General features: G+C 41.8%; 1 protein-coding gene and 1 long non-coding RNA gene across 13 annotated transcripts in view; one reads left to right on the top strand and one right to left on the bottom strand.

The window, feature by feature from the left end:
• Positions 1-22,971, bottom strand: part of ASAP1 (ArfGAP with SH3 domain, ankyrin repeat and PH domain 1) — a 165,922-nt gene that overhangs the window by 89,734 nt on the left and 53,217 nt on the right. For 8 of the 12 annotated variants that reach the window (XM_046929216.1, XM_025148178.3, XM_425945.8 and 5 more), the window contains exon 3: positions 15,964-16,093. The exons of 1 other annotated variant lie outside the window; for it this stretch is intronic. In XM_046929216.1, the coding sequence (XP_046785172.1) occupies positions 15,964-16,093 (130 nt within the window). Of the gene's footprint in view, positions 1-15,963; positions 16,094-16,374; positions 16,573-17,124; positions 17,211-22,971 lie in introns of those variants that run through there. 3 more of the 12 variants (XM_046929220.1, XM_040690888.2, XM_040690897.2) reach the window with 3 other exon arrangements.
• LOC107052789 lies at positions 16,508-17,804 on the top strand. Its single transcript, XR_001465518.4, has 2 exons — positions 16,508-17,193; positions 17,603-17,804. It is a non-coding gene; the product is annotated as an uncharacterized LOC107052789 (long non-coding RNA).

Consider the following 22,971-nt stretch of genomic DNA (forward strand, 5'->3'; position numbering starts at 1 on the left):
TAAAAATAAAAATCAAACCACAAACAGGAAATTTATAATAACAATCCTCCAAAATACTTTAAAACCAGTGTACTTATCAAACATTAATAGGAAAATTCATTTTGAAGTGGGAGATGATGCACGGCAGAACCAAGGCTGTGCATCATCTCCCACTTCAAAATGAAAGAAACTGACAAATCATGGGGAGACATGGACCAATAAATTTAATACCAAAAGCATGAGTTCTATAAAGGGATCTGCCAAGATTCAAACCACTTAATACGTCTCATCCACTGGTTTACTGGCAACCTCCTTGATAAACTATTTGAATTTCCAAAAACTCTAACAACATTTATCACCAAAAAAAAAAAATGGACAGGAAATAAGAGGGAACCATTCTTCTGGAGCAGTAATTGTTTAAGCAAAAAAGGAAATCAACTCGGGATACATTATTAATTTTGTCATTCAAGGGAAGTCATCGGGAAGTAGTTCTATCATCTGTGCAGCTCAGTTTATTCATAAATATTCTAGAAAAGGCTGTGAGTACTGAGGTGACAAAGTTTGCAAACAATATAAACAGTTCCAGTTAAAAAAAAGAACTGCACAACTAGTTGTGAGTGGTAGCAGATAACATCACAAACACTAGTTAGCTGCCCATTAAGACAGTAGATAAAATATAAATATACTTATACACACAGAAGCAATGCATGGGGGGAAATATGTTTCTGTAAATTTGTATATACACTGCAGGTCTCTGAACCCTTACCTACCACCACCAAGTAGGCAAAGAGGTACTCCAGTACTGACCTCAGGATATTCAACAAGCCTAAGTGCAAGGTGTTGCACTAGGGTCAGAACAAGTCCCAGAACAAATACAGCCTGGCTCTGCACAGGAAGACTTATTGAGCTTCTTACCAGCCAACATCTCTGTGAGCTAGCAGTGCTCTCCTGCAGCCCAGGAAGAAAGTAATATCCTGAGCTACATCAAAAGAGGAATGGCCAGCAGGGAAAAGGAATTGTTCCCCTCTACTCTGCCCTCATGAGGCCCCATCTGGAGTACTGCATCCAGGCCTGGGGCTGAGAGCACAAGAAAGACATGGAGCGATTGAAGCAGGTCCAGAGGAGGGCCAGAAAGACGGTCAGAGGGCCGGAGCACCTCTCCTATGAAGAAAGATTGAATTAACTGGGCTTGTTCAGCCTGGAGAAGAGAAAGCTGTGGGGAGACCTCATTGCAGCCTTTCAGTACCAAATGGAGGCCTATGGGGAACTTAGAAAGGGATTCTATTAGGGAGTATTGTGGGTATAGTCCATTATGGACAAGGGTTAATTCCTTGAAACTAAAAGAGAAAGTTTGTTAGAAAAAAATTCTTTACTCAGAGGGAGGTAAGGCCCAGCACATGCTACCCAGAGAAGCTATGGATGCCCCATCCCTGGAGGTGCTCAAGGCCAGGTTGGATGGGGCTCTGCACAGTCTCATCTGGGGGGTGGCAACCAGCCCATGGCAGAAGGTTGGAACTGCATGGCCTTCAGGATCCCTTCCAAGCCAAACCATTCTATGACTTAAAGAGAAGTTTTCCTGAGCTTAATTAATTATTCTTTGAATATTAATGAGTAAAGACAACAAATCAGAATACTGCAAGTCATCAGGGATGAAATAAGAGCAGCACATTATACCAACAAGCAAGTTCACAGGAGACCTGCATTTTGTTCTTTTTATCTTAAAGAAGGCAAACATTAAAAGAGATTAAAGGAAGGCAGATACACTGACCTAAGCTACAGTGACATCTCCTAAGAGAGGTGGGTTTAAACACACATATTCTAAGATTCTTCAGCCTGCAGAAGAGATGTAGAACAAAAGAGGTCTAAAATCTGGAAAGAACAGAAGAAACAAAAAGGGAACAATCACTTACTTTCTCAAACTACAACAACTACAGACTTCAAGTTTTATCATTGAGATTCAGGCTTCATTTAAAAGGCTGCGTTATCCCCTACCCAGCTAAGCTGTGAAATGTAGGTTGCCACAGATGCTAACAAATTCTTTCTGAACTCAAGCAGTTAGAGACAGAGAAATCCAAGCTACCTCAGTGCTTAATACCTTAGCACTTCCAGCTATGGATATTTCTGAAGAGTTTTTTTTTTTTTTAAGAATATTATCAAAGTAAATTTATCTGCTCCTTGCAGTCCTCCCACTGCACATGCTGATCACTGACTGCCAAGAGGCAGGATGCTGAGACAGGTAAACTTGGAGTTTGAGTGAACAAGAATGTTGTTTCTGGTGGAAAAAAAATGACAACCTAGTAAACTGTTACAAATATCACGTGCAAGTGAAGATTTTATTGCTTCAGTCATAACAGTTTAAATGTGTTTCTCAACAGACATACAGTATTTTATTCCCTGTCAATTCACCTGTCTCATTTTTTAATGTAGGTGATCATGTAAGTCAGTGAGTTTAAAGTTCTTTATGTTGAAGCAGATTTGAAAAATGGAAAACAGTAATAACTATAACTACTATAATTCAGAGGGACTGAACTGACTGTCAGAACAAACAAAGCAGCAAAACAGACTCTGCTAAGTTTTGAATTGGATTTTTTTTTTAAACTATCTGCCAATTAAAGTATGTTTTTAAATAAAAAGCTGTCAAGCAAGTCTTGTGGAGTTCTTGCTGTTGGCACTACAGCATTGCAAATCATCCTTTAACATAGATTTCATATCACTCAACATCAGACTCCTCTCCAGAAGGGAGAAGACAAAAAGCACAAGAGAAGGAAGGAAAGCTGAGTGAAAAAACATTTACAACAGCATAAAACTAAGTCAACAAAAGAAAGAATACTCCTCCTTGTAAGAATTTGACTTCTACACATAGTAGTAGATCTATTTATTTCTTACATAAACCTTGTATCTGCAATTAAACCATTTACTATTGCTCATAAATCGGTACCTTTTGAATGCTCTAGTCAGATCCTTCCTTCACATTCACTCAAGGGTGCTGCTCCATGTCAGAGAAGAACTTCACAGTACTTCAATACGAAGGAATGCTCAAATTGAATACTGGTCAAGTCTTTCAAATACAGCTACCTTTTCCTCAGTTGAAGTTAATTTATTCCATCCCCCCTCCCCCCCAGCATTATGGAGAATAGCATGATGGTTCAGCTCACTAAATACTTAGCTCTATACAGTCCCTAGCAGTTCCTAGAACATGACCATGTTCTTCTGTTATCTACCTTTTGCATTATACTTCACTATACACCTCATACCATTTTACTTTTTGGAATTCAAGATAGTAAAATCCATTAGAGCAATATATCATAAACACTTTAGCAGCACATCACTTGGTCTGCCTTTGATCTGTCATTGTCCCATCTGCATTTTCTTTTCAGTTCACATTTTCTCCTGTTCCACTTTGCCAACTCTATTACAAAAAGAAAGAAATGCTTCAAAGGCTGCAAACCTGATGTGGCGGAACAGTACATCCAAATCAGGCTCTAAGGGCCATCCAAAACACACACAAAAAAAATGCATTTGTCCACATTTGTTTTTAGCGACAAAACTGGGCCTTAAAATCAACTGGAGGTTACCTACAAAGGCTCAAAATGGATGTGAAGGTGAATCCACAACACTGAAATCCAACACAAATGAAACTCAGATGGAAGTCCATCTGAGCCCACAGTGACATCCAGTGAATCAGAGCACCACCCCAAACTGTTAGACTGTCCTTTGGTTCCAGGAGGGAAGTGAAATAACCTCTGGCAATGCTTAGCCTTTACATATCAGCTTGATTCAAACAAAATGCTTACACCACCCAAGAAAAAGCACTGTTTCTCTACATGCTACATTTGCCTTGCTCCACAGGCCAGAAACAGAAAAACAGCAGCTCCATTCAGACAGTAGTTCTGTACTGATGCATGCATGTTTTTTATACTCACACAATAGAGATGAACAATAAGGTTAAAGAACACAGAAGCCTGATTGCAGGCTCCATTCACATGGTACTCATTACCATGTAACACACATACACAGTCACTAAGAGACCATGTATCTCTATTTTAACCTAGCACTGGCCCATTTTGTATATATAGGCTGGGTGGTAAGTGAATGAACAGGTTTGTGGGTTTTATTTTGTTTTTAAGCATTTTCCATCTACTATGATAGTACAAATTTAGGACTGTCATCTCCCTTCTTCCAGTTAGAAGGTCATGCTTTTTATTCAAAACCAGCTCAGAAAACAAATGTTAAGCTTCCTCTTGCAATTGTGCGTGCCTACTGTACGATTGGAATTGCCTGCACTCCTGTCAAAAACAGTAAGACAACAGATTAGAGTTAAAAGCTTCCATTAACTTTAAGCGTCCTGTAAACAGGCATTCCATATTATTTTATGCATTCCGTGAATACATTCAGCTGCCTTCAGGCCTCCACCTCAATATTCTGCCCATTCAAGTAGACCACGCAATCTCAAAGGGAATTCTCAGACATAAGAAAAGCCAACCACTGATCACTTGGAAAACATGTTGTTTACATGAGTTATCTAACATCTTAGGTAAGTTTGCTATCCAAACCAAGTTCTCTAGCATTTGATTGATTTAAATCAAGAAATATTCATTCATTCTTCCCCAATATCTTCATATACAGGTCTTAAGGCCAGAAAGCAAACAACACTAAGAAGTTTCACAATAGTTTAAAGATTCCCCCTGTCAAAACCCAGTGCTTAATAGCTTAGTTTATCTAAACCCAGTTTTAAGGTGATCTAATCATGATTGTAAAAATTTTCAGTGATCATCAAGCTGTAACTTCCTTCATAAATTACTCCAACAGAAGCACTAGGAACTCCCCACATGGTGGAGTAACTCAGCAGGTTGCTATCTCAGCGCATGCTCATGCTGACTGAGTAGTCCTTCAAGCCCTGAACTAGATGACACTTTTGAACTCCAAAGCTCAGGAATCACAAACAGCTATCACATCTCTTGCACCAAATTAATTCTCTACAGGTACCTCCATTTACTTCTAAAACCTTGAGCAAAGCTCCAGCTCTGTTTCACACTGCTCTACATCCAACAAATTCAGGTTTTCTTACTCTACCACAGATCACAGGACAGTTGATGGAAGACATTCAAAATGCCCTGTTAAGTCATAAATCATAACCTCCTGCTTTAACTGTTGGCATATGAACAAAGGTCCCGTCTGGATGTTTACACTGGGCAAAATTTTTCTATCAGGGAGGAGGCATCCATCCAAATATCATTGTCTTCAGAACAATACAACTACCAGCAGAGAATCATCCCCCATTTATTAGCACATCCTTACAGCCTGAGTCATGAAATCAATGACTACATACTAATCCCTGAGTCAGTTCACACTATAAACTGAGGCAAGACTGTGCTCTGCACTCTAACCAGATTCTTTGCATTTAATCTTCCCCACTTCCTTTTGTATGTTCCTCGGCCTTGAAGAAAAGTGCTTCAGAGAAATATATATAAGAAAATACAACCTGAATATAAAAAATAACCACACTATGCAATGCTCACTGCAAAACAAACAGGATAATTTTAAAATCGACATCCAGAAGTATTTATTATTTCATGATTATCTTGGACTATTCCAGCAGTGCTCACATCTGCACTCAATGAAGTAGCACGATTACTGGTAGGAATAAGTGACAGCAACAATAAAGAGCTCTTCTCTTCTTTTTTTCCTGCCAGAAGTCAGCAGCAGAGAGTGAAAATATATCCAATGAAGTTGGAAGGCAATACACAATGAGGAATATCTGTACCTAGGTTTGGCCTTCCGCAAGAATAAAGCGATAGGACAATGTCGACAAATGTTGCAAGAGTCAAGAAGACAGTAGCTGCTTCCTTATTTAGAGTATGCACGATATCCACTGATTCAATTTGAAGGAAGCTGCTTTGCTGGAACTTGTTGCCCAATTAAATGAGATGAGAAAAACAGGAAGCTGTACTGAACTACAAATGAGTTCAGCAAGCAGACTGGGCTTTGCAGAATCCAGCAACACTGTTACAGATACTTTAACCAGAACCTACCACATGCACTGAAAAAAAAAGAAAGCATTTTCAAAGAAGCTGTCCTAGACATGGTAGAATAAAGCAAGCAGGGAAACATTCAAAGTCAAATTGGATGCACAAAAAAGGTCAGGCAGTCAATCTGAGATTTAAGTCAGAAGCACGACAGACAGCTTAATTACCTCTAAAGCATCAGCAAAGAAATAAACCGAATTTTTTCTTATGTTTTCTTTGCCAGTTTATACAGTGGCTCTTTCCAAGCGCTTTCTGTGAAAGCAGTACTAGCTTGGCAACAATACTGCCACCAAAGGATTACAGACATTTTTTTTTAAATGTAAGTTTTAAGAGAGATTTAGCACCATCTTCCCTACAACTGCACTAGTGAGCAGTGTTCTGGTATGCAGAGTTCTGCAGGTGAGCCCCCAGAGAGATGCTATTTATCCTGTATGCTGAAGTCACCACAGCTACTGAAGTCCAATACACATATTTTATTCCCCAAAGAAGTCTGTTCAGAGAGCACTGGTATCTTAGCACTAAATATGAATAGTTTTTCAAATCAAAGAGCCTCTGTAGGCTTCTTCCATCCCTTCAAAATGGGAATAAAAACCAACAATCTTCTGTAGAAAGACAGTGAAGCTGCTGCAAAAATTACAATACACACACATACAAACAAAAATCACAAAAACTTTTTTTTTTCCCCAAGACCTTACAACAAGAACTATTTGTAAGAGAAATCAAAGCACTGCTTACAAGGTTGGGAAAATGCAGTATTTGAGACCAGCGTTACAGTAAAAACAAACTACTTTGTCAAAACATTCAAGGCAACTTCATTCAACTTTCTCATTATAGTTGGTAGAACTCTTAAGATCATGTGAGCTAATGTCTTGCTAATTAGGCCTCCAGTTATTAGTTACTGAGTCCCATCTTTGTGACTAAGAGATAGCGTAAACGTTCTTTGAAGATAAGAGGTTGGATTAGACAACAGACTTAAGATATTCCACTTGCACAGCATCATCCCTCTTATAGGCTTTTGTACTGCCCTGTAATTCTGACACTTAGTGAGGGAAGAAAAAAAAACATGATAAGAAATTAGCATGTGGTATATCTTATATTTAAACCACCTCCTTAAAGACTCTTTATTAGAAGTCACCCCATTTCTGCTCATCTCAAAAACCACTTACCAGCAACACTATGTGCTACATTAAGAACACAGGAACAACCATAGTCCCAAGCACTGATAAGTGCAACACAGGCTTGCACATTCTGTTATACTTTCTAGACCACTTTTCTTGAGTTCCCAGGCAACAACCCCCATGCAGAATGGTTCATTCGACAAGTCAAGGGACTTGGAATTCCCAGCCTCATTCAATTTTATTAAAATTCAACAGCTTCATAAGCTGGCTCATTGCAGTGACAATTAACAAATTGGTTTTGAAGGTCATAAGCAGGCACACTGTCACTACTGAACAGAAACATCAGGGTTTGTGTTAACTTCACTGTTTTCACTTTTCTAACAGCTATTTTACCTTCCCTGACACACGAGGCAACACAACAGCTCAACTACATTCAATGTCCATTCAGCATTAGGAGCACTGATTGTCCTTATGCAATACTACATACCATTTCATGACTTAAAATAATAATAAAAAAACCACCATGCTATCCAAATTAAGTTTAGCAAAAGTATCACTTTTCCAGAAGATATGTAAGGATACACATATTGCTTGGCCAAAAATATCCTTAATTAACTAAAAGGTAAAGTGTCTTCGGAATCCAAGTTTCTACAACCAGCAGTAACACCACAATCTCATTCTATCCAAGAAAAACAACCTGAATATAAGCTAAAACCAAATAGTTGTCAGTTACATCAAAAGCGTACAAACTGAGGTTTAAACAGCCAACAATATGCTCAACATAATTTTAAAGTTCTGAATTAGAATTGGTAGTTAAATGACATATAGAACTTCAGCATGTCTGTGAGGAGCAGAAGAAAAGAGTTAAATGAGTCACATGTCATCTATTAGAGTTTCAGTCTTCTTTAAAGAGATGGAGTCTTAAGAATCAAACCCAAAACAGGTTAAATCGTAGTGGTTTCCTAACAAGCTCACAACTATCCTGGCAAACAACTGGCTACATTTTATTCTCTCTCACCCTCCCGCCTCTGTGAAGCTTCACTGAAATGCTATGGAAAATACTAAGTTTCCTAACAGGAACACTTCAAGTATTTTCCCCTCCGGAGTTCCAAATTGATACTTTGAGAACCACAAAATCAAAAAGCCATTTTACCTGAAAAACAAACTGTAACACAATAAAACAGATCACTAATTTCAATATGGATACTCTAGAATACAAAGTTCACATCATTCTCCCTGTGCAAGCCAACTTAAACCAGCAGAGACAATTAAGCTGTAATAATCACCACACTGAAGGACAAAGTAGTTGATTTCCTAGAGATGCGGATTGATGATTTAAAACAAACAAATATGCCTGTGCCAAAAACTCAGTAACCAAATTATTCTTAAAATATAACATACAAACCCCCAAATTTCATACACTTTTTGAAGAAAAGCTTTGTAGAAATACAATCCCATAGTATCTCATTTCCTCTATTTAAAAAGGAGAATAACTCTCACTGAAGGAGGAAGTTATCAACTTTGCTTCCATTCATTTCATTGGGCTTAGATGTGCTTTTTTTAACGCATTAATGAAACCAAATAACTGATTTACTCTGCCTGCATATCTTTAAAAAGATTCAGCAATGCAGTCCCATTGTAAGGGCAACAGCTTTTACCATCAAGCTGAGTTTTGAACATCCCCAGCCTCCACATACAAGTGATCAGACATGATTAAAAAACACAAAAGAAAACAATAACTGGGTTTTTAGTTCTTACACAAGGAAAAAAACAAAAAGATATCCTGAGCTTATATTGTAGAAATGTTTCTAGGTTAATAAGCTAAAGACTCCATTACCCTTCTGAGTCACTAATAACTTCTGCACCAAAAAGACTACTGTATTTCTCTCAACAGCAAATGCAAAAAGGAGGGTAAAAATAAGTAAGGTCAAGATAGAGGTGATGATAAAAACAAACAGCAAAAAAAAAAAAAGCATACAACATCTGGCTTAACCATAGGAACAACACAGCTTCAGGACTGTCCTTTCACCAACCATGGGGTCCCAACAGGATTTTACAACAGAAGTCTTAAAGGAGAAGTTTCTCACTCAACACAATTAAACCCATTGCCCTTTTCAAAAATGCTGCCATATTGCTTATTCAAAACCTCAGCATTAGCCCGCAGGTATTCAAAAACCAATATATGCAATGAAGATCAATACTGTCACTTTAGAAACAGAGTATAAACTTGCTTCATTCTTGAGTAGTTCCTTCAGCTGTATTCCTGCAGGAAATAAAATCTCAGTGGTTACCTGAGGAGTTTTCTTTTTCACACACCAGTAACAGAACACATTTCCACTGACTTCTGCTTATATGCTAGAACTAACTTTAAGTTGTATAATGCTAAGAGTCTCTCCCTTGATGATGAAGGGTTCTGTAGAGCCCAACTTTCCGTGACTACATGCTACAAACTCTATCAGGATTTACTCGAACAGCAAATGGAACAGAGGGCACTTCCCCAGTTTCCTAACTGATGAGCAAACATGAAGATTCCTGTTGCGGGTTCAAAAAAACACAAAAAAACAAAAGAAACCAAAAACCTTCTTTAAAACCTATGAGCTACCACAAAGACATAAATACTTACAGAAGCATGCCTAAAATGAATACAAACTGTCAGAAGGCAAAGCTAAATAACGTGCTATGACCAAGATTTAGAGAGAAAAACCAGGAAAATACTCTTGATATTACTCACATCAGTCACAAATCTGCAAAAGGAGATTGCTTGATTGCTTGCTTATTACAATCATTCCAACTACTGCTGAATGAAGGGTAAAACTGATTTCATGCCACATGAAAAAGAACTGTACAGTGTTATGACAGAGTGATGTCAAGCACCTCCATGGGACAAGAGCTGCCAAGGGCTGTGTGTGCCTTGGAATGCCAGAATTAGAGACTGTCCAAAGGAGGGCTACAAAGATGGGGAAGGGTCTGGAGGACAAGATGTATGAGGAACAGCTAAAGTCCCTGGGTGTGCTCAGCCCAGAACAGAGGAGCTGAGGGGAGGCCTCATGGTGGCTGCAGCTCCTCACAGGGAGCGTAGGGGCAGTGCTGAGCTCTGCTCTCTGTGACAGCGACAGGGCCCGAGGGAACAGCATGGAGCTGTGTCAGGGGAGGGGCAGCTGGGGGTTAGGGACAGGGTCTGCACCAGAGGGACATGGAACGGGCTGCCAAGGACAATGATCACAGCCCCAAGCTGCTGGAGCTCAAGGAGTACTTGGACAGTGCTCTCAGACATTGGGTTTGGGTGGTCCCATGTGAAGATGAGTTGGAGTCAATGATCCTTGTGGGTCCCTTCCAACTTGGGATACTCTATGACTGTGTAAATATAAGAGTACTTACAACAATATTTTTGTGAAACATGCTATTATAAATATATGATACTGCTGTCAATTATCTTTCTTTACATTTTCAGTAGCCTCAACAGGAGTCAAACCCCATAACCCATCACTGTGGCTTCTGTTTGTATTTTTTCTTCTTTGGTGTGATTTGCCATTCCATGTAAGAACAGCAGTAATAATTCTAAGCTTCATTTTTCAGCAAAGAAACTTCTCGTCTGTTTCTTTCAGGATGCTCTGCTACTGAAAGCATACATAGAAAACTGAAGGCTGCTTGTGATCAGTTACATAAGAACCAGCCCTTAAGTATGAAGCTCTCTGCAGTGCAAGACTTCCTCACTGCCATATGTAACAGGCTAGGGGGTTAGGAAAAGCTGGCTTTGGGTCTAGTGCTGCTGGAGTCTCCCAGATTCCCTCTTCTTTTTTTAGTTTTGTAAAATAATAATAATAATAATAATAATAAGAAAAACAACTAGGGTGCTATGATTTATCTGTTACAATTACATGCAGATGATACTTCAATGGAAACGAAGGGACAGAAGTTACAGAAAAAAAATTATTTCACTCCAAACACACAAAACAGATCACATGAGTTTTCACAGCACAGGCCATTGAACTAAATCTCGAGTGTATTGCCAACTAAAACAGAAAGTTGATTTAGAAACAAAGTGCTCCTGTTCTCTTGCATGGTTTCTTCTGTCTCCCTTGATAGAATACCTTTTCACTTGAAAAGGATCTTACGACAGAAACACACATGAAATCACTGTAGATGAACTGACTGTATGGCGGTTTTACTGCAAACTAGTCCTACACAATTCTAACAAAGTCATGAGCAGGCAAAAACCTTGTTGCCTTACCCTTGTCCTTAAAGTCCTTCCATGCAGTAGAATAAGTAAATCTCACTACAGCAACTAAGGGAAAGTTTCTAATGAGTAACTATGAAAAATGGTTGCTACACTGAAAACAACCACACAGAAAAACCAACAACCCTACACACAAACAACAACACTTCCCCAACTGTAATCTTACAGAACCACCCATGACATGATCAAGAAGAACACTTGAAAAAGTCTTCTCTCTTCAAGTTATGTTAGATTCTACCAAACTTGCATTGCAAGCAATAGAATTGAGTGTTTGGTTCCTGCTCAGCCAACGCAGTTATCTCACTGATGCAACACACATGTATCTGTTACAGGACCAGTCTACCACCAACACACCTTTCAACTCTGGCAGATCAGCACAGTGAATAACAAAATGAACAACAGTCATTGCAGGATTATTATTATTTTTAATATATCTGCAGCCGTATCTTGTACCCCACTCATCAGTAAACGTTTATTTAAAAAGCATTTGACAAGATCTAATTGTCAGAAAGCACGTTTTGAGTTTGCAACTTCTCAATGAAGAGAAAAAATAAATAACATTAATAATTGAAAATGCTCAAGTAGTACAGGAGCTTAACAGTAAAATGGGCATCAGAAACAGCTGTGGCTGTTTCTTGATCATCAGCTTCCAAGTGATTCAGGCACTGCCACTTCTTATCGAGCCAGGATGCCTAAAAGGGAATTTAAGCTTAACTTCTATGTCAAGACAATCCTACCAAGCATCTGCCTTAGAACTTCCTGGTCACAATAACTGAGTTACCTGCCCCTTCAGAGTGAAGGCGTCCCATCTGCAACTGAAAGGACACAACAGGGTGGTAATCAGGAGTGTCCTGTGGAGATCCCACATGCACAGCACATATTCTCTGAACAGAAATCATCATTATCTAAAAATTTAAACTAGTTACCACAGTAGCGTCAATTCAGGGATTAAAATCAACTCTCCAAAAATCTATTTAAGTAACAGAGCAGGGAGATACTGTAACTACAAAAGCGTGTTTCTTAAAACACGTCCTCAGCTTTCTTCTTCAGATACTGTATCAGTGATCTGTCTGCACGACCTTCAAAAACAAATTGTTGAAACCTTAAGTCATCAATGACCCATCTCCACATGTATTAATCACCTCCCCACGTGAGTGGCATTAGCATAACTTCTCCCAGTTTTACACAGAAATAGGAAGTTAAAAAAATGCCTTCACTGCATGGCTGTAATACCACAGAAAACAACATAGAAAGGAGTACAGATAACAAATTCTCCTGAACTAGACCACAATGTATGGTTTTGTTCCCTCCCCTTGGAGTTTGAAAAACTTCTTATTTTGGCTTTAGAAAGCATGAACTTAAGAATCTGTGTTTACTGATAGTCATTAGATAACACACTCAAAACAAAGAAGTTATGATTAAAATACTTCTTGCAGTTCTTTGGTAACCTCTCAAGTGGTAGGCTCCTAAGCCTACCTACAGGTCTTTTTGTTGTTTTGGTACAACTAGATGACAAAAAGCACGAGTTCTGCCTCTTCAGAGCATGAGCTGTTTAACCTGCAAGCTTTCACATGTTTAAATAGCATGAACAAAGTCAATAAACTGCTGCTTACTGAGATATAACTTCTTTTCTCTTCTGATAATATTTCAGACTCAAATAAAGTTTAGCTTTACTAATTAAAAATAAGTCACGAGTCCCTTCACCAAATCTTTCCTGAACTTCTGATTTTTTGAGCTGTGCCTTTGCATTTTATCAGCCTTCCATCAACAACTTACAAAAGTGAAGTCATCTTAATCAGTAAAAAAAATACTTGCACTGATATTTTACCCAAATCCAGTTGCATCTATGTGCATCCAAAGTCTTCTCTCAAAATAATCAGACCTGAGGAGTCATGACTGAGGGAGGATTTGTATTAATCCACTTAGCTGAATAAACTGCACTTTTATAGGAAGAAAATAAAGTGGGGAAAAAAAAAAAAGCAAGTGATTCCATAATCTCTTCTATTATTTCATAAAACTTTTTAATTGTGATTAAGGAACAGTAAATTCACAGTTCTGTAATGCCTTCATGGAACTAGATACAGACACACACACACACACAGCAATTTCTTCTTTGCCATATTCTTTTTGAAAAGGCAACTCTGATCTAACCACTACCCTGAGCTACAGCAGGAATTGCATCAGACTGAGAAGCAATGAAGCAGATCTAACTTTTGATAATTTGTTTCATTTCCCTACTGATTCTGTTCAGAAAAGAGATTTACTTCATAATATAGAAAATACTTAGTTTATCCACGAACCACTTCACAGTCACTGAGGTAAGCGCAGCTTCTTATCAGCTAAGTTTGCTGTAAAATAACAAGCTAAGATGGTTCGGGCTGCAGATCCCTAACAGCACAGTTTGACACCATCTGCAGAGCCCACTGAGAGCTCCAAGCCACACGCAACATTAGTGTAAAAATCAAAAACCTGCAAGGATGGGATCATCCCATTTGCGTTAATACAAAGGGGTCAGAATTGAAGCTCAGGAGCTGTTTCCAGAGCTCTTCAGTCATCCACGATGCAGGGATAATAGCAGCTGCAATAAGAACCACATAACAGCCACTTCAACCATTCAATTTCCATCCACTGCTTCGTATGAATCACAGCTTTGGGTAAGCAGATGTACAGAAACCAAGAGAGCTTTAATGTTGGAGCAGGAGAGCTGTGCATGAAAGCTACAGCTACAGTAAGGACGCGAAGACTGTGAGGGAGCACACTGTTTGCCACGTTCTATTTGCATTTCTTCATGCAAATTAATAAAGATCAAACTGGGAGAGCTGCAGATCTTTTGCAGTGTATCTATATCACTTCCCATCAAGCAAAGCTTTCCTGCATTGACAGATCAAAAAAAAAAAAAGTCCAGAATCAATGTAAGTGGAGCACACAGAACAGTTACAGAAAAGAAATTAAAGAAATAGCAATACAAGCACTATAAGAACACATTCTCTATTACTCGAATTTATTACTGTCAAATTGGACATTAAACTTAGAAAACAAGCACAATCTACAAAAATGGTGCAGGAAACTGTACGCTTATCTTCTAGAATTAAGCCACTCCAATTTGGTTTTATTTGGAAGGGCATTACCACATTTGTGCACTCTGAGCATACATGCCAAATCACAAAAGCTGCATCCTTACCCTGGATATCACCAGTGATGGGATAATGCATATTGTTATTTAACTCTACGAATGCTGTCATTTCTCCTAATAAACATGCAGTGGCTGCACCTACTGCACATAGCTGAGACCAGGGGGCAGCAATACTGCCAAACACAAACCAAAACAGGTTGATTCCTTACGAACCTACAAGCAACCATGGCTTAGTTACAGAGAAAAAAAACGAACAAAAAAAAGCAGCTAGCATTATGGAAGAGTTGCAGAAGTTATTCAAAGTTACATAATTGAAGTACCTAATTTTAAAGGTAATCTCACAATCATTCCACTACCTCATCAGCTTTGGTAAAAACAAGAAAAAATAAACAGTGCTGCAAATATTTTGAACGTGGACGTCTTCTCTACTAAGTCAACGCTAAGTCATGTTAGCTCTATGAAATCAGATTTGCCCTACTCCAATCCATTAGAAGGCCATGGCTTGCATACCAAACGCTTTGCTCACACCAACAGTTCAGCAAAACTAAGAAGAATCTCTGAAATCCATCTCTGACGTAAGCACTGGCTCCTCAAGTACCGACAGGTACTCGTGAAACTAAGAGCACAATCCAAGTCCACAACAAATGGTCATCTGCGAAACAGCAAATAAATCTGCCCGTAAATGCCATGATGCACCTCCAACCAAGCGCAGGGTAAGAAAAGAGCTACACTTCCCTTTTTTAAAAGCCTTTGGGAAGGCATTTCCTTATAACTGCTGATCTCGTCCATAAGAAATTACACTGAAACCTCAAGTAGGATGCAATGAGTGGTACCCTATTGAATCCAGCTCTGTAACTTCATCCCTTTTCACACGTTTGCTTCTTGATGCGAAACAGGATGAACATTTAAGTGACGGTGAAAACAAGCCCTAAGAAAAACACAGCACTGAGGCTTCAAGGTTGAGACAATGAGACAATGTGACTACTTCCAGGGCATTATTTTTTTGCAATATTATGCATTACTTTGCCCTCCTTTCAACACCTATTCTATCTGGATGTTATTTTCCTCAGTGCAAACCTGTCCCTCTGTCCTCACCTCAATTCAGAAGCGAAGTTCCCCAGCAGCTTCCAGCAGCCGGAACTCAGCACTGCCCTGATCAAACGAGCGGGGAAACCTCTGCTACTGCTCCCAGACACAATACAGCTTCCATCCTCCCTCTCAAACCCCAACATCCACAGTTTTTCCTACCACGACAACCACCAGACTCACTCAGAAGCGCGATGTCGGTCCCAGCTCCAGGCACCAACAACCTTCACGGCAGGAGAGCTTTCTCCAACACGCTTAAAGTCCCACAATTAAAACACCACAAATTACACGCGTGCCGATGCCTCCAGCTCCGGGCTGTGGGCTCCCCGATGCTCCTTCTCAAAGCTAACGTAAAGAAAAGGGAACGAACAGGGCCGACCGTACCTCTTCCAGCAGCGTGACCGTGTTCCTGCAGTTCTGCAGCCGAGTGGTGAAGCTGGAGGTGGTGGGCGAGTTGTAATCCTCCGTGGTCTCGGCGATGAACTCCGAGACGGTGATCTGGTCCGGCATGATCCTGGCCCGGGGGAGAGCCCAGAGCGGAGGAAGCCGAGAGGTTTGGGGGGAAAAAAAAGAAGCAGAGGGCAGACGTTAGCAGGCAGCGCAGCGCAGCCCCGCAGCATCCGAGCGCCGGGGCGGGAGGTGGAGGGGGCGCGGCCGCCTCTCGCCCCGTCGCTGGGGAGCGCTCCCTCGGCCCCCGACGGCTGCGGGGACGGAGCCGCCTCCGAGCAGCTCAGCCCGGCCCCGCCGCGAGCTCACGGAGGGAGGGAGGGAGGGAGGGCGGGGAGGAGCCCCCACCCGCCGCCGCCGTATCCCCTCCAGCCGTCCCCGATCCCACCGAGTTCAGCACGCACTTGGGCGGGCTCCGGCTGCGCCCCCCGGCCGCGGGGATAGGAGGGGAAGGGGCCGGGGGAGGCCGGGGCTGGCGGGGGCTGCGCCGCCGCCGCTGACAGTCACCGCGGAGCGACACGCGCTGCCCGGCACCCGCCCGCAGCTGTTACGTGGGCCAACGAGGAAGTGCCGTGCGCATGCGCGGCCGCCGCCTCTCCCTCTCCTCGCTCCCCGGCGGTGCCGCCCCCTCCCCGGCCTCGCGCCCCCTCCCCTGTCCCGCGGGGGGTGCCGAGCGCCGGGAGGGGGCGGCAGCGCGGGAACGGGCGGCAGCGCGGGAACGGGGCTGTGGGGCGAGGCCTGCTGGGGAATCGCCACGGCCATTACGGTCAGAATTAGCCACGAATTCGAATTAGAACTGAAATCAAATTTACGTTAAAAAAAAAAAAAAAAACACAACAAAACAAAACAAAGCACCGCAGCGCAAGGGGGGCACTTTGGTGGAAGCGCACCAGGTCGGCGAGTGGCGGGTTTGCAACTATAAAGAAAGAAATATCAAAGAGGTAACCAGCGGTGGTTAAATAAGTAAATAAGCAGGTGGCTGTCGTCACGGCGGGCGACATCCGACGCCCCAGGCTGTGGGGTTTTGCAGCCTTTTGGCACTCGCAAGCCCTCGTCCGCCGAGCACTGTGTGATACAAAGCGTGAGGATATCACGTACCGTACAGCAGCCGCATTACGGATCAAAGCCATCCGTGCCAGCAGCTGTTCTCGCCCTCCCCACACACAGGTAACACTCAGAACTCCTGCCCTGCCTCAGCACCAACCAGCACCTCCCTCACCACGCTGCTTTCCCACTCCATGGGCAGCATGGGGACCACACAGCCCCCATCCGCCCCGGGGTGTTCCCTGGGTGCTGCTCATTGAATGGGCTGGAAGGGAACCTGAAGATCATCCCATTCCGCCCAATGCCACGTCCTTCAAAGGCAGCATTAATTCATGACTGGAAGTACCCTTCATTCATCGCTGCATCGTGTAGCTCTGAGGACAGACAGACAGCTATAATGCTTGATTGTGGGGGCCCATATGTGCCTTGTTAGAGAAGGCCGGGTCTCGGGAGGCTCAAGTCATTATGGTCATCTGCCAGTTCAGCCTGATTTACTGAACCTTACCATGGGTTTTCCTTCTCTTTGTCTTAGGGATTCTCTCCACAAAAGCCCAGAATTTCATGACTCTGACATCTGAACAGCTGAAAATGGACAATGTGATATGGATGTGTTCAGCTCAATGCTCAGCACCTACTCCTGTACTTCAGCACCCTGCACGTGTCGTTCCAACAGAACTCTCAGAAATAGTTTAATATACCAATAAAAAGTTGCAGTGCCTGAGGAAGCATTAAAAGGAGAGACCTGCTTTGTGTATACCCATGCAAATGATTTCCTTAGCAGGATTTGCATGCAGCCCTGTCTGCAAAAACATGACCGGTGCTTCCAAGATGTGGTGCTGCCTGCACATTGCTGGGTAGGGGTGGATATGAATACGGATAGGGATAGGGATTGGGATTGGGATTGGGATTGGGATTGGGATTGGGACTGGGATAGGGATAGGGATTGGGAGACGGAGAGGGATAGGGATTGGGATGGGGGTGGGGTTGGTGGGGTTGGGGGTAGAGACAGGGATTGGGATGGGGATTGGGATGATGGGTAGAAATAGGAATGGAATTAGTTATAGGGATATGGATGAGGATGGGGATAGGGATGGGGATGGGGCTAGGGATGAGGAAGGGGGTAGGGATGGGGATAGGGGTAAGGATGAGGATGAATATGAGGATGGAGATAGGGATGGAGATGGAGATAGAAATGGGGACAAGGATAGGAATAGGGACAGGAATAGGGGTAGGATTAGCAATAGGGATGCAACCTGCCTCGTAGGAGCCAGATTTCAGGGCTGGCCAGTACTGCACACTGGGAGACTTGAGGTAGGGTGGGCAGGAGGAGGAGGTTGCTGAGAAAAGATGTGTGTAGGAGTTGCGCTGAAAAAATGGAGCGAGAGGAAAAAAGAAGATTGAGAGAGCAAATGGAGGAGGTAGGAAGAAAATCAATTGATGATCGTGTTCTTAAGTGTGGTGGAGGAGGAAGAGAGAGCAAGGAGATGAAAATGGTTGCTGACATGAAGAGTGTGGACAGATTGCAGTGAGGATAGGTTCTTTCATACTATTTAGAGAAAACTTGAACTGCAGATTCAAAGAACATTCTCAACATAGGAGGGAAAAAGACAGGTGGGGAAACTGGAGTGGCCAAGAATGGCAAAGTGGAGGCATGTCTGAGCAACAACCACTAAGCATTCATTTCCTCATTAGGCAGAAAGGTCTTCTAAAACGTAATACCAGGTATATAAAAAGTAGAATGAATGCAGGAAATAAAGACAACAGAACAGGGCTGAGAGATGAAAAAGGAAGATCAGATGCTACCGATCATAATTGCATGTTAGTCTGATTTTTTTTGACAGTTCTTAAATTGTTCATTTTATTAAAGAGAACTTGGTACTCAGTTCTGCTGCTTTGAAGCAGCATTTGATCTTTCCCTGTGCAAGTGCTCATACAGAAAATAACCCTATGGGCATGACCTCTTTAGGCTTACGGTATCTCCATTTAAACTCAATGGAGAGGGATTAGCTAATTAATATCATGATAATAATAATAAGAAAGATACTACTTGCTTATGAAAATGTGCTTGCATTTTAACTAGTCAAATTATATAACTGCTTCAGCTAGCATAGCAGATTTCAGATTTAACCACGTTTCCTGTTTCGAGCATTTGAGATTCACTTCTAAACATGTAAGATGCACCTCTCTGTAAATTGTCACTAACTGAAATCACTGTTTAGCATCATGAATAGCATAGAATAATCAGCAGGATGTGAAAGTTCTCTTTCACAGCGTCTGCTCTCGGGATGCTTGTGCCTGGTCTGGGGGAGGCTGTGCTGCCTCTCCTTGTGCTTCTCTCCCAGTTGGAGAGGGAAAGGCATTGCTATGTCCATCCTCAGATGGGCTGGAATGGGGAAGCAGGGTGCAAGCAGCCCTGGAAACACGACTGTTGACTGACAGTGCATCGCAGTTAAGGAAGCTGCTCTGATTTTCTATCCCACCCAGTGATTCAGTCTACAAACCCATTTGATTCCCTTTGCCTTCCTTACTGTGTTTGCCAACAGGAGAGTTAATTACAGCTATTGCACCTCAGCAAGTTGGTAGTATTTCTGCAGCATTTGTGATACCGTGCTCAGGGAGAGGCTGGCCAGCATAGCAACAACTGCAGAAATTACTAACACAGGTGTTTTGCAATCAGCTGAGTAGCAACCACGGCATTTTTCATTTTATAGTACTCCAGTCATCTTATATTTAGATTGAGATCGACAGTTCATTCACATGAGCCAAACGCTAGTCATCAGGTGATGATGACTTGTCATCACTGTGAACTTTCAACCACCACCCATCTGGGCCAGGGGTGAGCAGCTCACACATCTCCTTATGGCTTCAGCCCCACAAACAGCTCAAACCCCACAGCGGTGTGGGGCTGAATGGAAGAATTATTTGTCCACTGGAGATCAGGAGACAGACAGGGGAGACTGTGGCCCTTCTGTACTACATCAGGCCCTCCTCACCAGGAGGAGGTGTTCACACAGAGCAGCCCCAGGCCCCAAGGCCTCAGACACTGCTGCAGCCGCACAGGCTCATGCACACCTCAGGTGTGACTGCCTCTTGGTTTTGGGAACCCAGCATGACCCTGGCCAGGCACCAAAATGGTGCCAGACATGCTCAGGCAATTTGCTACCTGCACAGCATGCAGACTGCCATGGGGCAGGGGAGTGAGCTGTGAGGTGGGAAGGAAATTCCTGCACACATAGCTGCTCCATGGATGTCTCTCCCTCGTCAATATGGACATCACCATTCCAGGACCTCATGTCAATTTTTTTTTTTCTTTTTTTTTCCTCAAAGACACTCATTTCTTTATTTCTGAGTCTCCCATCTTGGCTATTACTGTGGAGAAAACTAGTGTAGATCAGACATTAATGTTTAATGAGCAAATCATCACAATGTATATGTCACAGAATCGTAGAATCAAAGAATTGCCTGAGCTGGAAGGGACCCTTAGAGGCCATCTAATCCAACTCCCCTGTACTGAACAGGGACACCTACAGCTAGAGTCAGTTGCTCAGAGCCCTGCCCAGCCTGTCCTTGAATGTCTCTAGGGATGGGGCATTCACTACATCTCTGAGCAACCTGTTCCAGTACCTCACCACACTTATAGTAAAAATCTTTTTCCTTATATCCAGTGTAAATCACTCCTCTTTTAGTCTGAAACTATTTCTCCTCATCCTATCACAACAGACCCTTCTAAAGAGTCTGTTCCTTTCTTTCTTTCTTATAGCTCCCCTTTAGACACTGAAAGGCTGCTCTCGGGTCTCCCCAGAGCCTTCTCTTCTCCAGGCTGAACAGCTCCAGCTCTCTCAGCCTGTCATATGTCTTACTTAACTACCTAGTTGTTATGCTCTTCATCATCTTCACTAACATGGAGATGATCAGAATAGCAACAGAAGTAGTAGAGAGCTAAGAACCATCAGGAAAATATCCTTAGGCTATACTACTGTACTACACTGATATTCTGAACAAAATGGTAGTTTGATGTTATATTCATGCATTTCAGCTAAACGCAGCACTCAGCATCATTTCCCATCCACTTTGTTACCCCAGCCTACTGTATGGGAGCTCCATAGGGCACAAGGCAGCCATGGAGTTTGATCCCCCAAAAGAATACATCTGTTCTTTTGAATTGAGCTTCCCTGGGAAAACATGTACATGCCAGTTGCTGTTGTTAGATTTCTTTAAGTTGATTTTCAGATGATTTTTGACAAAATTAATGAGAAATGGTCATTTAGGTTTATAGCAATAAGTAGTAGAAAGTGCACAAATATTTCCTATTCAACTCTTCTCCTTTGAGATGAGTGATGAGTTTAGAAGATAAAACGAGCTTCAAATTAACAAAAATCTCAGCAGAGTGAGTTTGGCTGCTCATTTTGAAATAGCTCTTGTGCTGAAAGTCAGGAAACCTTTTTTGTTAATGGAACTCCCATGGCTTTGTTATATTTAACAGAACCACCCAATTTATGTAAGGATGCGGAGTACCACTCCTTCATGCTGCAGCTGGAAACATTCAGCCAGGAGGACCTTCACCCTCAGAGGACGGTCCCAGCAGCTCACTGAACCTTGTACGGAATGTAACAGCTACATATTCTAACCTGCAGCATGTTTGAGCTTTTAATATCACATAAATGCATGATGTACTCACAGGAAAAGGCGAAGTCTATTTTAAACAGCAAAGCCTACATCACACATTGTGACTGGTGCTAATTTGCTGAAGGGAACTTGTATGGTAAGCTGCAAAACTGTTTTACTTGAGAAAGAATGCAGTTGGATTTGACATTTGCAAACAAATTTTTAAAATGATTATGTTATTTGGACAGAACAGTCAGGTAAATTTCCAGGCAAGGAAAGCCATTCATATCTAAATAATTTTTCTGCATGAAGAAAACCAATATCCGTATCCAGCAAACATACTGGTTGCAATTCTGTGTTTTTAAGCTACAGGATCTAGCAGTAAGGCTCGTGAAATAGACGAGCTGCATCATTTCTGTTACTGCTGTGACTGTTTTGAATAAAAGAATCAGCTGATTTCAATTTTCATACTGGCATTTCAAAGCATTTTTCTTCATCTGGTATTTGAAATTAGTTAAGAAAACATAAGCAACTGTCTTAGAAACTACAGTATTCATTTAATACCCTTTTAGCACTAGCAGCAGTGGCTTAAACAAAGGGTTCTTTTTGCATTCTTTTAATATTAATATGATAACAATAAGAGAATCCATTGTGTTCTCATTATAAATGACATGTTGGTAACATTTGCATTTTTAACACTGTATGTACCAAATGAGAAACCAAAATATTAGAAGCACAGAAATGAATATTTTGAATGTTATGTGCAAGGAGCTTAGCTGAGTGATGAGTAAGCCCAAACAGTTATCTCAAAGGCCAGCTGAAAACAACACTGAAAACAGAGCAGAGCATTGAGTTACACAAGATTAAGCCAACTAAATTGCTGATTCAGTTTTGCCTTTGTTGTTTTGATTTTGTCATGCAAGATCAAGAGCCGTGCGGACAAACACATAATGGCATTCCTGGCTCACAGTAACAACAGCAAGAGTGGCCCTGGAACCTCTGCATCCTCCAACAAGAAAAACAGCAAAACATCAGCCTGCAGCAAGGGACAGCAGGCTGGTGACAGAGGACATGCTCACTTTTTGTTGCAGACGTGATAAATTTGGTACTTTTATTTTAGGCAGGGTCTTTTGTTGTTAGAGGTGCTCATTTAAGAGATCTTAATATATATATATAAAAAAATAGCAGTATATTCTTCTGTAAGGACCATATTTTGGAGCACTGAGAGAGATCAAACTCTTGAGAACATCATAGGAACCTCTGGAAAATCTAACCCTTGCCTGTGATGCAAGCATG

The sequence above is a fragment of the Gallus gallus genome, chromosome 2, assembly GCF_016699485.2.
Source record: "Gallus gallus isolate bGalGal1 chromosome 2, bGalGal1.mat.broiler.GRCg7b, whole genome shotgun sequence".
Taxonomy (NCBI): Eukaryota; Metazoa; Chordata; class Aves; order Galliformes; family Phasianidae; genus Gallus; species Gallus gallus.